Source organism: Chiloscyllium plagiosum, chromosome 17 (genome assembly GCF_004010195.1).
Source record: "Chiloscyllium plagiosum isolate BGI_BamShark_2017 chromosome 17, ASM401019v2, whole genome shotgun sequence".
NCBI classification, from domain to species: Eukaryota; Metazoa; Chordata; class Chondrichthyes; order Orectolobiformes; family Hemiscylliidae; genus Chiloscyllium; species Chiloscyllium plagiosum.
Genome location: NC_057726.1, coordinates 18657515 through 18674590, shown reverse-complemented (window position 1 = coordinate 18674590; position 17076 = coordinate 18657515). Strand labels below are relative to the sequence as shown.

At 40.9% G+C, this 17076-nt stretch overlaps 1 protein-coding gene across 4 annotated transcripts in view; it reads left to right on the top strand.

Annotated features, from left to right (window-relative positions):
- LOC122558251 (uncharacterized phosphotransferase YvkC-like) overlaps positions 1-17076 on the top strand; it is a 172792-nt gene that overhangs the window by 131715 nt on the left and 24001 nt on the right. For 3 of the 4 annotated variants that reach the window (XM_043706626.1, XM_043706627.1, XM_043706624.1), the window contains 4 exons: positions 2525-2617; positions 8320-8448; positions 10034-10118; positions 11917-12005. In XM_043706626.1, coding sequence (XP_043562561.1) covers positions 2525-2617; positions 8320-8448; positions 10034-10118; positions 11917-12005 — 396 coding nt within the window. The remainder of the gene's footprint in view (positions 1-2524; positions 2618-8319; positions 8449-10033; positions 10119-11916; positions 12006-17076) is intronic. The other variant, XM_043706625.1, reaches the window with a different exon arrangement.

Here is a 17076-nt window from a genome sequence, read left to right as displayed (position 1 = left end):
GATTTGTAAAGATACACCAAAATTGGTGGTATAGTGGACAGTGAAGAAGGCTATCTAAGAATGTAAAGCGATCTTGATCAATAGGCTGAGGAGTCGCAGATGGAGTTTAATTTGGATAATTGTGAGGTGCTGCATTTTGGTAATGCAAATAATGTACAATTAATGGTAGGGCCCTGGATAATTTTATAGAACTGAGAAACCTAAGGGTTCAAGCACATAATTATTTGAAATTTGCAACATAGGTGGATAGGGTCGTTAAGAAGGCATTTAGTATGCTTGCTTTCAATGATCTTTGAATATAGGAGTTGGGATGTCATGTTGAGGTTGTAAAGGACATTAGTGAGGCCTCTTCTGGAGTTCTAGTTGCCCCCTTATAGGAAGGATATTGTTAAGTTGGAGAAGGTTCAGAACAGATTTACCAGGATATTGCTGGGATTGGAGGGTTTGGGATATAAAAATAGACTGGAAAGGCTGGGACCTTTTTCCCAGTGTAGAGGTTTTGGGGAAATCTTACAGATGTTTATAAAATCATGAGATTTGTACATAAGATGAATAGCAAAGGTCTTTTTCCTCAGGTAGGTGAGTTCAAAACTAGGGGACATATTTTTAAAGTGAGGGAAGAAAGATTTACAAAGGACATGAGGGGTGACTTGTTTTACACAGAGAGTGGTTAGCGTGCCGAATGAACTGCCGAAGAAAGCGGTGGGTGTAGGTTCAATTACAGTATTTAAAAGACATTTGGATAAGTTAATGTAAAAGAAATGTTTAGAGGGATATTGGTCAAGGAAGGCAGTGGGAGTAGTTTAGTTTTGGAATATGGTTGGCTTAGACTAGTTGGACTGAAGGGTCTGTTTCCATACTGTATGAATCTATATGAGATCATCTTTGTGGTGTGGCTTTAGAATGTCTCTGGAGCTTAACTATTTTGTTTGAGTCTTGTCACGTGGAATTTGTTATGTTCGATACATGCCCGATCAGATTAGATTAGATTCCCTACAGTGTGGAAACAGGCCCTTCAGTCCAACAAGTCCACACTGACCCTCTGAAAAGTAACCGACCCAAACTCATTTCCTTACATTTACCCTTGACTAATGCACCTAACACTATGGGAAAATTAGCAAGGCCAATTCACTTGGCCTGAACATCTTTTGGAATGTGGGAGGAAACCTGAGCGTCCGGAGGAAACCCATGCAGACACTGTGAGAATGTTCAAACACCACATAGACAGTTGCCCAAGGCTGGAATCAAACCCAGGTCCCTAGTGCTGTGAGGCAGCAGTGCTAACCACTGAGCCACTGTGCTGCCCTAAACTAGCATTGCCTTACTTCGTTTTTACCTCAGCTTGTCTGCAGTCGAAACCGTCATTCATGTCTTTGCTACCTTTCGACATGACTGTGCCTTTGCATGTCTGACTGGCTTCCTAAATTCTAACTTCAGTAAACTTGAAGTCATTCCAGAATCTCTAGTGCCCATTTCTTAGTCACACAAAGCCATCCCCCATCACCCCAATTCTTACTGATCTGCATTAACTTTGAGTTAAATAATGGCTCAGTTTTAAGTCTTCCATGGTGTTGTCCCTCTGTAATTTTGCAATCTCCTTCCATTGAGAAAATCTGCACTCCTCTGATTTTGCCCCTTTGATTATCCCTAATTTTAATTGCTGCCACCATTGTGAAAGGACCTTCAGCTACAAAGCCCTAAGTTCTGGAGTTCCCTCTTCATAGGACTCTGTCTATCGAACTTTTGCCTTCCTTTAAGACACTCTTTAAAACCTATTTACTTGAGTAATGTTTGTCCGTAAATATTAGTGAAGGTGACCAAAAGCTTGGTCACGTAAAGCATTGATTGCTTATGTTACTGCAAAATATCTTTATTTCTAAAATTAAGTGTTATTGTTGGTGCAGTTTACCATAGTATCATACAATTTGTCTATAACTTTGTCTGACTTATACTCTCCTAATTTAGTGTAACTTAAACAGTGCTGGTCCCAACACTAATACTTGAGAAACCCAATGAATTACGCATTTCCTTCTACCTCATTCCAGGAAGGATTTCTGTCACTGATAGCCCTTTCATGCTAACCGCCAGATAGTTCCTTACTCATACTGAAAGTTTACCAAACATGCTTTCCATTGAACTGAGGACACACATGTGGACCTTTGTGCACTGTAATCACCTCTGAACCCGGCAGTGACTCATTAATGTGATTCTAATCTGAAGCAGTGCACTCCAGTTTTTGGAACAAATGCCCGAGAGAACATTAGAACTCTTTAGGTTTTTCTTGGAGGACACCATCTACCTTGCACTGCTGGCTGAACATGCAGCTCTGGATTACAGCATATCGATACAAATGCATCGAATGCACTGGCAAATGTAAAATCAGCAAACCTCAGCTGCAGTCTCTGCATGTCATTTGTATTTGCCTTGTTTAAAAAAAAATATTTCAACAAAGAAAATTTCTGGAATAGTTTATGCGTACAATAATGAATTGATGTTGAATGTAATGAATTCTTTTATTGCCCAGGTATTGAATGAACTATCATTACATGATGTTATTTTGATTCATGGCAAATCACCTTTGTGGAAGCGAATTTTCAATATGTTTCGATACCTACAGGTAGAGTTTTTTGAATGTTATTGTATTAACTGTTTTTTTTTATGCCATGCCCATAGATAATTTTTAATTACTGGTATTTGAATTTTCAGATTGCTGCTGCTCCTATTTTGCAATTAAACTCAGTAACATGTCTTCTAAGTTATGCTGTTCCTGTCAAAAACATTACGTGCTTCGAGTAGAATCCAATAACTCAAGACGTAAACTGATTTATTTTAGTTTAATTGGATTAATGGCCTTTATTTAAGCAAAGTATATGTTCAGTGTTTGTGTAGCATCAATGCTGGTTGAAAAATAATTCATGGGCAGATAGGCAGAGGGAAAGTCTTTTGCTGATTCTTATATTCAACCTTCTTCAAGCTCACCTGCTGGTGGGTGTAAAGTCTGGCTCCTTTTCTCCACTCTGCAATCCTTAGATAGTAGGTTAAATTCTTACAACGCATTATTCCGTTTTGTTTATGATCAAGAATACCTGGAAAGATTCATGCCTGAATGGTACAAAGTTTCTCAGCTATGCCACATAATCTTATCGATACCAAAGCTCAAGCTTTCAATCATGGCACATGCTGATGTTATGTTAGTCCCTCAGTGCTGCCCCTTGGATTATTACTTTCCACTCTGCTCAGTGATGCAACTGCTCTCTTATCTTTGACAGAGAAAAGATGTGCCCTTCCTTGCTTCTATCTGAAAGAAGAAACGAGAGGGCGGTGCTGGAAAAGCACAGCAGGTCAGGCAGCATCCGAGGAGCAAGAGAATCGATGTTTACAGCATAAGCCTTCATCAGGAATGGTGTCTTGATGTCTTGAGGCCACTCAATCCATGTTTAAGCCAATTTATACAGATGGTTGGCTGTCATTCCCCCGTCATAAGGCAGGAACAGGATACTGATTGAGGATGATCAGCTATGATCATAATGAATGGTGGTGCAGGCTCGAAGGGCAGAATGGCCTCCTCCTGCACCTATTGTCTATTGTCTATAGCTGATTGTCCACCTTAATAGCCTAATCCTGCTTTCACCCCATAAACTTGGACCCCATTCATTTCTAGCTGCCTCTTGAATACAGACTCGATTCATTCAGCACTGATGATCAAACAATGCAATGATTTGTGTATTTCATGATCCTGGTTCCTGAATTAGCCCTGCAATGTCTTATCTCATTCTATAAAGTTTTCTTTATGACAAATTACTATTTCAAGTACAGACAGACCTTTGATTGCCAAATTCTTCTGTAATATGAAATAATTGCAGATTATGATATCACTCATTGATCATTTCCAAGCTTCTATAGAATGGACTATAGTCACTCATTAATCACCCGAGGTCTAGCCAACATTCCTTGGGTTCCAGTCATTAACCAAATATATAGAGATATAATAGAGAGAGAGAGAGAAGATAACTCATTTGTTTATATTCCATGTTTTACCCTTCATTATCTTTCCCAGGTGGTTCTTTGACTCAGCAGCTATCTCACTTACTGCAGTTCATTATGCATGTTATGATTAGATTAGATTATTTACTTACAGTGTGGAAACAGGCCCTTCGGCCCAACAAGTCCACACCGACCCTCCGAGCAACCCATCCAGACCAATTCCCCTACATTTACCCCTTCACCTAACACTACAGGTAATTTAGCATGGCCAGTTCACCTAACCTGCACATTTTTGGACTGTGGGAGGAAACCCACACAGACACAGGGAAAATGTGCAAACTCCACACAGACAGTTGCCCGAGGTGTGAATTGAACCCGGGTCTCTGGCGCTGTGAGACAGCAGTGCTAACCACTGTGCCATTAATGGTTAACCATTAACTCTTTAACATTTCCAACATTATGATTAGTTGTATGCCATTATATCATGAGATGGAGCAAAGCAATTCAAGCAATTCATCAAGCAATTCCAATATCCCTCCACTGAATCTCTTGCACCTTGGTTTATGATAATTCTGAGGGAATACCTCCTTGTCTCTGTATTGTAGATTTTCTCATTAACCACTCTTCATCGGGTTTTTTTTTCAGTTTGCTGTCCCTTTCTTTCCCACTTTTCACTTTCTCTTTTGGACTTATTTTCCTTAGTTTGTCCTGTTCCTTCTTTCGTCTCCAACTTCATTGTGCTCTCATCATCTTCCAAGTGGTATCTGGTGAATGGGACACCAGGGAGGGGAGTATTTGTGGAGGTGGTTGCTTGGTATTGGTTGGGGAAGTGTCCAGCCAAAGGTGGGGGGATTTAGGTGAAAATGGAGAAGGATGGTTGGTGCTAGAGGTAACTAATGCTCAAGAATATTAAGTGGCAGAATGGAAACATTGTGATGTGCAATTCAGCATATTTTTGACCAGAAGGTATGGATCACCTTTGGGTTTATGGTGTTAGCTATCAGTTTGGGGTGGGGATAGAGTGATATGGGCCACAATCATAATTTCTGGAAGTGAATGCAAGATTTACGCAACTAGCAGCAGTATCATTGCAGGATAAAGAAGGAAAAGTTGCTCAGATCACAGGAGATGAAAGATAGTTGGAGAGATGAGGTTTCAGCAGGAACGTGAAAGGGAAAGGATTTAAGTCTTTAAAAGGTGGAGTGGATAGGTGAGAAGGAAGATGGACAGGTGGGACAGGTCATGTGTGGTGCTGAACTCAGTGAGTCTCTCTCACACTGCCCTCTCACTTTCCCCTCCCCCATCCTTATCCTAGTTTCAACCTCAAGCAAAGCACTGCCCTCATGACCTGTCCCACCTGTCTATCTTCCTTCCCACCTGTCCACTCCACCCTCCCCTCTGGCCTATCACCTTTACCCCCACCTCCATCTACCTACTGCACTCTCAGCTACCTTCCCCCCAGCCCCAGCCCCTTCCCATTCATCTCTCCATCCCCGAGGCTCCCAACCTCATTCCTGATGAAGGGCTTTTGCCCGAAATTTCAATTTCCCTGCTCCTCGGATGCTGCCTGGCCTGCTGTGCTTTTCCAGCACCACACTCTCGATTCTAATCTCCGGCGTCTGCAGTCCTCACTTTGGTCGATATATGGTCATTAGTTAAGGCACCCCAGCAATGTAATCCTTATCCATCCATGAGGAGAAGTAAAAGACCTTGATACAGACTTGTCACCATGGCTACACCTGAGATGGAAGTCTGCACAATGTTCTTGAGTTTAAGAGATTGATCCAACACCTCAAAATACAGAGGTAGCAGTCTGCAAGGCAACACCTATTAGGTCATCTTAGAAACCGTTAACTGTATGTACACAAATTTTCTTAACCTCTTCATGTTGAGAGTTTCAAGTTCATTGCTTCTTACTGCAGATCCCACAATGCCCCAGAGGCACAGGAAGAATGGGAGGAGGACATCCTGGGTGCATCTTTTGACGACAATTCATACGACATGGATGTAGTTTCATAGAAACCTGAGAGAGCCATTCCAGCCTGGCTCACCACATACTAACCCATAGCCCTCCCCCAGGTTATTTCATCGGCATCACTGGCTTGTTCTTTATCAAGAGATGAGATACTTTCACCCAGAGGGAGTTTAGATGGTGATTTTGAAGATTTATTATTGGCTGCAGCACTGACCCTACTAGTTGGGAGGGGGAGGTGGATGCAATTATGCCATCTTTCCTGAAGATTGCCCACTGAATATGTACCTGGCAGCTCCGTGGTTAATGTTGCACTAAAAGAAAGAAATAATTCCATTTGTATAGCACTCTTCATGATCTCAGCATGTCCTAAAGCGCTTTACAACCACTGAAGTACAGTTGAAGTTTCATCACTGTTGCATTGTTGGAAGTGTAGTGGCTAGTTTGCGCACACCAACCTCCCTTAAACAGCAACATTATAATGAGATATTTTGTCTTTGAGTGATAACTATTAACAAAATAATGTACCTTCTGGTAGACAAGAATGTGTGGAGTTGTAACAGTCATGGTGTGCAATCACTTTGGTTGCCACTAATAGAGCAGTTGCAAACAGTATTGTAAGGCAAATATGCCCTATATATTGATGAGACATTAAGGTGAATGGTAGCATTCTTTCATAATGTCAAATTCTCCTGTTGTGGAGACGTTAAACATAGGAGGTATAGTTAGTAAGTTTGCAGATGACACCAAAATTGGAGGCATGGTGAACAGTGAAGAAGGTTACTCCAGATTACAACGGGATCTTGATCAGATGGGCCAATGGGCCAATGGGCTGAGGAGTGACGGATGGAGTTTAATTCAGATAAATGCGAGGTGCTGCATTTTGGAAAAACAAATCTGAGCAGGCCTTATACACTTAATGGTAATGTCCCTGGGGAGTATTACTGAACAAAGAGACCTTGGAGTGCAAGTTCATAGTTCCTTGAAAGTGGAGTCGCAGGTAGATAGGGTAGTGAAGAAGGCGTTTGGCATGCTTTCCTTTATTGGTCAGAGTATTGAGTACAGGAGTTGTGAGGTCATGTTGCGGCTGTACAGGACATTGGTTAGGCCACTGTTGGAATATTGCATGCAATTCTGGTCTCCTTCCTATTGGAAAGATGTTGTGAAACTTGAAAGGGTTCAGAAACAATTGACAAGAATGTTGCCAGGGTTGGAGGATTTGAGCTATAGGGAGAGGCTGGAGTATTGGAGGCTGAGGGGTGACCTCACAGAGGTTTGTAAGATCATGAGGGGAATGGATAGGATAAATAAACAAAGTCTTTCCCTGAGATGAGGGAGTTCAGAACTTGAGGGCATCGGTTTAGGGTGAGAGGTGAAAGATATAAAAGGGACCTAAGGGGCAACTTCTTCACACAAAGAATGGTACCTATGTGCAATGAGCTGCCAAGGGAAGTGGTGGAGGCTGGTACAATTACAGCATTTAAAAGACATCTGGATGGGTATATGAAAAGGAAGGGTTTTGAGGGATATGGGCCAAGTGCTGTAAAATGATATTAGATTAGGTTAGGTTATCTGGTCGGCATGGACGAGTTGGATCGAAGGCTCTGTTTCTTTGCTGTACATATCTATGACTGTAACTTGCTATTGGGATTCCTCCATTGTGAATTGCATGGATTGGTATGTTTCTCGGCAAAATTACCCTCTTGGCAGAGTTCTGCATCTGGATTGGGAGGTGAGTACAGAGGTTTGTTCATTGTCCCAGATTATGGATTAGCATGAATTAAGGATAAAGAACAAGGCAGTTTGATGTGAATGTGTTATGAGTTACTATCAAACAGCATCTTTTTTAAGCTTACTGGAACTAAAAGTGACTTTTTGCAATATTCTGCCAATCTTTGTTCAGGCATTTGAAGAGCATAGGCACACTGGAATTGCTTGATGACAAAGAACAAGGTCCATTTCGTTAACCATTTCTCCTCTTTGTCCAGTATAGCACAACGACAATGGAGTGACAGTAATACATCTTTATTAATTAGTGTATAAAGGATTTTATTTGTTTGACCTATCTTTACAGAGTGTTTGCCTATAACATGATGGTTGTGTTCTTGTGCAACTCCGCATTATAGAAAAATCACGCTTTAGAAACAGTGCTTATAGTGCTGGCGATGGAATCGTATATCAGCTATGTTTTGATAGTATGAGCTCTTGTAATAGTGTGGTGTCCCAACCTCTGAGTCAGAAGGTCTGGGTTCTGTGCATGTTGTTTCTCAAGTGATTGTTATCATCCTCTTACACAAACTAGCTCTTGTTGCTCTTGATATCACTTATTACCGCATATTTAACTGTATTTGAATCATTTCCAGTATATGCTCACTGCGGAGTCAAGGATAAAAAAATTAATGGAGAAGATGAAGACTTATCAGATTCAACCTGCAAACCAAGCACTGAAATTTTACTTCAATATAGATCGGCAATTGCCAGAGTATTTTGAGGTGGGTGACCCATTTTCATTACGGCTGCTTGACATAGAAGCCAGTGATGTAGAAACATTGCGAGCTTTCTGGTACCTTGGATCACAGAGTAACCTTTTTGTAACTATGCTGGTAATCTACAACCCCAGGCAAACATTCTGGGGACAGACATTCCAGGTGCACCATGGCTGATGTTAAAATTTCGATTCAATAACAATTCAAAAATGGCAACCATATCACTATTGCAAATTGTCTTAAAACTCATCTAGTTCTCTAATAACCTTTTGGGAAGCAAATCGACTGTTTCTATCTGGTCTAATTTGCAATTGACTCCAAACACACAATATAGTCTCTGGGCAGTGATGGGCAATAAATGCTAGCCTGCCCAGCAACCCCTGCATCCCATTAGCGTATAAAAATAAAACTACTCTTAGATATCCTTTTTGCTAGTTATCTTTTCTATTTATTATGAAACATGTTAGGTTTTCCTTGATTTTATTTGATAATATTTTCTCATGCCCTCCCTTTGTTTTCTTAATTTCCTTTATAATTTCCTCTGTGCATTTCATACATGTCTAGGATTTCCACTTAACTGTGCTACTTCTGTACCTTAATTGAACTTCCATTTGTCTTGTTTTTCTCAGTATGCTCTTTCAAGAGGGTTTCAAGTGAGGCACACCCAATTTTTCCAATATTTGTTCTGAAACATCTTTAGCTTTTTCTTGAATGCCTTCCAACCCTCTGACATTGACTTATCATCAACAGCTGTTTCTTGTCCATAAGTGCCATGTCATATTTCAGTTCAAAACATTGGCTTTTCTCCAATTTAAACTTTGTTCTTGGATTACTCTGATCCTTTTTCATAATGGCATTAAATCTAACTGAATTATGACCACTTCCACTCATACACATTTCATCGACTGAGTGTCATTCCCAAAAGCCAAACCAAAACCGCTTTTGCTGGACTCAAAGCTTTCCTGAATGTATTTGAAGAAATCCATGCCCTCCAGCCTTCTGCACTGAACTTAACCCAGTTTTGAAGAAGGGTCACCCGACTCGAAATGTTAACTCTGCTTGCTGTCCCCCAATGTTGCCAGACCTGGTGAGTTTCTCCAGCAGTTTCAGATTTCCAACATCCACTGCTCTTTGCTTTCTATCAGTTGCACTTAGGTAGTTGAAATTCCTAGCTATATTGTTTCTGCATTTCTCAGAAATTTGAAAATATCTTTGCTGTTCTTTCTTCTGACACTTTGGGGGGAAATGTATTACTCACTCAGCAATCTGATTGCTCTTTCTTTGTTCGTCAGCAGAACCCATGTGACTTAATTCGATGGCACTTCTGGAATATAATCTCTCCTCATGCTGTGATTGTTTCTTTAATCTATAATGCAGCACCAACCTCTCCTATTTTTAACAAGATATGATATTTTGAAAGTGCACCTTGTCTGATGCTGAACTATGTACAATTAAGAAAGAAAATGACTACATAATTTAAGAATGGTTGAAATATAATTTTTTTATTTCTGTGCTGTCATCCTTCCTAAGTGCATACAGTGCATCTAGCTGTGGTATCAACTCTTTGTTTTATTTTATTTATTTCTTTTAGGCTTGGTGCATATCACTGTCAAAATCTTGTAGCTCTGGAACGTGGAATGCAGTTCTGGTATCACTTTTGTCGAATGGAAAAGCAAGTATGTCTGAAGTGTTTGAAAATATCACTTTTGCATTTAATTGAGTCGAGGTCACAAAACATTCTTCTAAATCTGACATGCAATCTCATGGTTCTGTAATTGTTAGGTGTTGTTTAAATATGTTATTAAGTGTATAAAATAATTTTATGTGCAATTTAGATAGTAATTAGCCTGGAGTTACAAGATGGTGTATTACCCAATGCTGTCTGGAATCTTGAAGAGGAACTTAATTGTCAGTTTTGAGATCAGGGGCATAAATGTGGTTTCCATAGCTACGCGATGCAATCCTTACATGTTCTTGGGTACACATATTGAGCTAGCAGGCTGCACGGCCTTACAAAGGCCTCTCAGACAAGCACCTGCTGCGTGTGTAGGAAGCAATTAATCCTTGTGGTTGAATTGCTACCGGACATGTTGGTTTGGAATGTGCAGTGAATGTAGCATTGGACTGCGTCATCACTGCTTAAAGGGCCATGCATTTAGCTAGCAGGCAATATGATTTTGAACAGCTTCCATCATGGGAGAGTCTCTGAAAGTACCCTGGATTGATATTGAAGGTATTGTGGTGAGTTCCTGCATTTGCTGCAGTGTGTTGCCCCATCCTTTCAGGGCAGACAAGGGAGCAGGTGACTTATCCACACAGAGGCTGCAACAGATATGGGGCTGCGGTCGCTGTGATTCTGGATTTGACTATGGGCAGAGGCTGTGGAGAGAGAAAGCTCTGCATCATGCCTTTTGTCACATTGGAACTGTTCTGTCTCATACTGCTGGACAGTGTCAGGAGGCTGTTTGGCAAGCTTACCAATGCACAAGGCATTGCCACTCCTCATCCAATTTCTCCGTGGCAAACTGGTCTGCAACCTCACTTTCTGATGAACTGCACATGAACGAATCTTTCCCCCTCAGTTAGCTGCTGTCTACTCATACCCAATGATACACCATGTATTGATCCCATCTCTATAACTGCCTAAGGCCCGTTCAGTTACATTATCTGGATGTAAGGCTTGAGTCCTGGTGAGCAATGGAGCTTGGTGAATACGGCAGCATGTAGTGAAAAAGAGATGTCGTATGAAGATGGGTTCACTGTGTGAAGTTATCATATATCTTTTGGCATTGCCTGCCTGAAAGTTGGGACCAGATAATGGGAATTGGCCAATGTCTGCTAGCTTCCATGAAAGATCTCTGCATGGCCCTCAACTGAACTGTCACTGTTTCGACGTTTTTACAACCAGAGTCCTTGATTCTCCTCTCTGCTCTGTTTGCTTCTATACAACTGCAGTAACAATATTCAAACATAGACTGTAACATTTAGTTTAGCTTCCTTTTAAGAAGGAAAGACTGACTTTAAGAATAAAAGGCTGGCTGCACCACATGCTATCAGCACAATGCCTTTGGGCCCCCTGCTCAGCATAGAATGAGCCCAGTGTCACTACCTCTAGGCCAGAAAGTCTGGGTTCAAATCCCACCTCCCCCTGGAGGTGTGTCATATGATCTCCAAAAAGGTTAATTAAAATAACTACACCGGAACTTGGTAGGCAGACATGTTCCAAATTGTGACCACTGTGCCCAATTAGTAACACAGATTTTTATTTGTTAGCCATACCTGTTATGATGTGGCTGTTAAAGTGGCTGCTTCACTTTAGATTTGGAAAAGGGGATTTGTACTGGACCTAATCTTGTCCCCTCATGGTCTCGTGGTATTAAGCGTGTAAAAGTAAAGTGATATGGTGATGATGATGATACCTTTTCTTAAATAACTTAGAAATCACCTAAATCATTCATAAAATTAATTTTCCAGAATGGACCCCTGAACTAATGGCAGATGTTGCAGTGTTGTATAGCACATGTACAGATGTTGTATCTGCTGATATTCCAGCATCTGTAGAGGTGAGCAAAATTTCTATTAATTTCTTCCTACTAAAAAAAAAGAGACAAAATAAATTCAAAGATGGAAGTGTATGATAGGACGTTGGGGCAAGAGCAGGACCTGATCAGGTGTACTTGAGAACTCTGAGGGAAGCTAGAGAAGTGATTGCTGGGACTCTTGCTGAGACATTTACATCATTGATAGTCACAGATGAGATGAGGTGCCGGAAGACTGGAGATTGGCTAACGTGGTGCCACTGTTTAAGAAGGGTGGTAAGGACAAGCCAGGGAACTATAGACCAGTGAGCATGTGGTTGGTGGGCAAGTTGTTGGAAGGAATCCTGAGGGACAGGATGGGCATGTATTTAGAAAGGCAAGGACTGATTAGGGATAGTCAACATCGCTTTGTGCGTGGGAAATCATGTCTCACAAACCTGATTTGAGTTTTTTGAAGAAGTAACAAAGAGGATTGATGAGGGCAGAGCGGTATATGTGACCTATTCGGACTTCAGTAAAGCGTTCAACAAGGTTCTCCATGGGAGACTGGTTAGCAAGGTTAGATCTCACGAATACAGGGAGAACTAGCCATTTGGATACCGAGCTGAAAATGTGTTGCTGGAAAAGCGCAGCAGGTCAGGCAGCATCCAGGGAACAGGAGAATCGACGTTTCGGTCCTGAAGAAGGGCTTATGCCCGAAACGTCGATTCTCCTGTTCCCTGGATGCTGCCTGACCTGCTGCGCTTTTCCAGCAACACATTTTCAGCTCTGATCTCCAGCATCTGCAGACCTCACTTTCTCCATTTGGATACAGAACTGGCTCAAAGGTAGAAGACAGAGGGACGTGGTGGAGGGTTGTTTTTCAGACTGGAGGCCTGTGACCAGTGGAGTGCCACAAGGATCGGTGCTGGGTCCTCTACTTTTTGTCATTTACATATATGATTTGGATGCGAGCATAAGAGGTACAGTTAATTTTACAGATGACACCAAAGTTGGAGTTGTAGTGGACAGCGAAGAAGGTTACCTCAGATTACAACAGGATCTTGATCAGATGGGCCAATGGGCTGAGAAGTGGCAGATGGAGTTTAATTCAGATAAATGCGAGGTGCTGCATTTTGGGAAAACAAATCTTAGCAGGACTTATATACTTAATGGTAAGGTCCTAGGGAGTGTTGCTGAACAAAGAGACTTTGAAGTGCAGGTTCATAGCTCCTTGAAAGTGGAGTCGCAGGTAGATAGATAGTGAAGAAGGCATTTGGTATGCTTTCTTTTATTGGTCAGAGTATTGAGTACAGGAGTTGGGAGGTCATGTTGCAGCTGTACAGGGCATTGGTTAGGCCACTGTTGGAATACTGCATGCAATTCTGGTCTCCTTCCTATCAGAGAGATGTTGTGAAACTTGAAAGGGTTCAGAAAAGATTGACAAGGATGTTGCCAGGGTTGGAGGATTTGAGCTATATGGAGAGGCCGAATAGTCTGGGCTGTTTTCCCTGGGGTGTCAGAGGCTGAGGGGTGACCTTCCAGAGGTTTACAAAATTATGAGGGGCATGGATAGGGTAAATAAACAAAGTCTTTTCCCTGGGATCGGGGAGTCCAGAACTAGAGGGCATAGGTTTAGGGTGAGAGGGGAAAGATATAAAAGAGACCTAAGGAGCAGCTTTTTCACGCAGAGGGTGGTACATGTATGGAATGAGCTGCCAGAGGAAGTGGTGGCGGCTGGTACAAGTGCAACATTTAAGAGGCTTTTGGATGGGTAAATGAATAGGAAGGATTTGGAGGGATATTGGCCGGGTGATGGCAGATGGGACTAGACTGGGTTGTGATATCTGGTTGGCATGGACGGGTTGGACCGAAGGCACTGTTTCCATGCTGTACATCTCTAAGACTCTGAGTCTAAGTAGGAATTGTGGAAGGTTTAGTTTGTGACAAATTGAAATAGAAACCATTGAAAAGTAGCAAATTGCTGTTGTTTCCAAAGGGAGGATGTGGTGGAGGGAATAGGAGTTAAAACTCTTCTCAGAAGAAATCCCAAAGCCCACTGTAAAGTTGTCAATTCATATGGATTTAGCAAAACCTATACCACGTGGTTCACTGTTTTTTGTCCTTGCCTCCAAGCCAGAAGCTACAGCTTTAATTCCAGTTCAGGGACAAGGAGATTGCATCATAATATCAGCAAATAGGTTGTGTAGTGAATTAGTCTTATCCACACTGATGCAGCCAATAAGGGCAGAGTGATTCCTGATCAACCGTGTGATGGAAAGAAAGAATAGCCTCTCACGTCACTCTCCATTACTCCAGGCTACAGCATACATATTTTCACAACCAATCAACTTCCTGAGTGAACTGTAATACTCCAACACAATATTTTCACAAGGAGCAGATCATAGCTCACAAATTTATTGGAACTCTCTGAGAATGTAATGAATTTGATGAATGTCCAATGGAAGCTCCAGGACAGAATAATATTGTGCTACTGTTTGAGAATAAAATTAAGGATGAGAAGACCAGTTTCAGGAAGTGCCCTAAAAAACAGGAGATTCCACATGGAAGAGACAGTTGGTGTCTTTAACAGGCAACTTAAACCCAATTGTTGATTGGGTAAAAAAATTAGGAAGGTATATGCTTCACCTAGGTGCTGAGCATCCCTAACCTGGTGCCCTTAAAGGGACAATTGAAGATTACTGACAAATGAAAGCAAAGATATTTTATTTCCAGTTTTCTATAGGTCAAAGGAGACACCTCTTGCCCCTTCTCGATCTATGAAGTACTGTGGACAGCGACCTGTCAAGGTTTGCTCTCCTTTTGGTCACCATCCTATACACTCCCAAGCCTAGGAACTTGTCTTGGTCAATTGACTTTGCTGTAGAAACAGCAGATGAAGGAATGTTTTACTGTGAGCAGCTCTAACTATATATTCTGGGCTCTAAACCTTGGTGATTTGATAGATGAATCATATGTCAAATTATACTGAGAAATTTAATTAAAAAACAGCATCAAATATTGTAAAATTAAGTTATAACCTTAAATTGTATGAGTGTGAGTAGGTCATTAAGCCCCTTGAGAAAATTCTGCCTTTTAATTACATGAGGCTGACTCATATTATTTACCCTATCTTTGTTCCATATCCCTAGACCCTCTTCCCAAACAAAAATCTATCAATTCAGAGTATTGTAAATACTCTTCTTCAGAATTGAATGGGCAGGATAATGATGGTCTTTTTAATATTTACAAAGATGGAGAGGGTGCAAGTGGAACTGATGGTGAGTGTGCCAACAGCAACAGGCAAAGGGAATGCTAATGGTAATAGAGGAATGATATTGCTGAAGAATAGGTGTTAATGGTAGATATCAACAGCAGAAAATAAATTAGCTCGGTTGAGAGCAAAAGATGGTAGCAGGAAGGGGTGTAATCAAAACGGAGGACTTATTAAAAATATTTGTTTAAGTAAAGTTCTGTTTCACTTGTTCCCCTATTTCTGCAACTGTCCATAGCACTTCAAATATATGTGCACCTGAACTCCCATTCTCTTTGGCATCAACTATATTTAATTTCTTGCCATCTAAAAAGTACCCTGACGTGCCTTTTTTTAGTCCAAGATGGCTTACCTCCTAGTTGCTTATATTGAACCCCATCTGTCACAGTTTAGCAATATCCCTTTGGAATTTTATGCTATCGTCTACACTGACTACAATCTCGTCTAACTTTGTGTCATCTGCAGTTAGGTAAATCACTTACTTGCTATTACCCAAATCGTTAATAAATAATGTGAATGACTGAAGCCCTCACCCAGGTTCTGGTGGAATGCCACTGGACACATCCTGCCAATTTAAGTAATTGTCCATTATCACTACTTTCTGTCACCTGCCATTTCCCAGACATGCCAGTAACGTGACCTTGATTCCATGGGCTTCTGCCTTAGTTAACAGTCTCTTATGTGTGACTTCATAAAATTCCTTTTAGGAAATCCATATCAACCACATTTCCCTATCCACTACCTTAGTCACCTCTTCAAAATATTCAGTGAGGTTTGTCAGGCCTGTCATGAATCCATGCTGACTCTCCCTGATTAACTGAAAAACTTTCAAGGTGTTCAGTTACGCTACCCTTGACAATAGATTCCAACACACATGTTAGGTTAACTGGTTTGTAATTCCTTGGTTTTTTTCTTTCGCCCTTCTTAAAAAGCGACTGACATGTGCAATTTTTCTAATCCAAAAGCATGACTCCTGTATCTAAGGAATTCTGAAAGTTTATACTTCATGCATGTATGATGTGCTCCTCTACTTCTATTAGCAACTTCAGATGGAAACAATCAGGTCCTGGAAATTTGTTACTCTTTAATTCCATTAGCTTCTCTCGACCGACATTTTACTTTGTTAATTTTATTCAGTTCCCATTCCCAATCCATTATTAATTTCCTGAGGACTTTGCAAGATATCCTACTTTTTTACTGTAAATATTGAGGCAAAGAAATCATTCAACATGTCTGCTACTTTTCCATAGTTACTGACAATATCCTGACTTTCAGTCTTTAGTGGGTCAACATTGCTCCTGACCACTCTTTCCCTTTATGTAACTATAAGATTACTTCTTGATTTTGACATTCCTGACATGTTTGCTTTTATCATCCCTTTTAATAGCTCTGCTTTGTAACCCTTTGTTAGTCTTTGTATCTTTCTTATACAGCAAGATCTATTCAGTTTTTATGCATTTTTGTAAACCATTCTAGTTTTACGCTGCCCCTTCTCTCTCTAGTTGTCCATGGCTGTTTTAATTTCTGTGAAGTGGAGCTTTTCCCTCTCAGAATATAGTTTTAAATGTGAACTAAGTCTGAGCCAACTCAAAAAAGGGACACATCTTCTCTGTATTCTTCAGTTGCACAATGTTGTACCTTACAATGTCGTTTTAATGACAATACAATAACATAAAGACTGCAGGGAACTTGACATGTAATTTCCGCTCTGATTTTTTTTTGAAGGTGTAATTATTACTGACCTCCTCGAGATCACAGGAAAGAAAGAGGTCCACTTTTTTAAAGCTTAATTTCCTTTCATCTGGTCCTCCCTGGTAGTACTGACAATGTTGTCATTTGAAA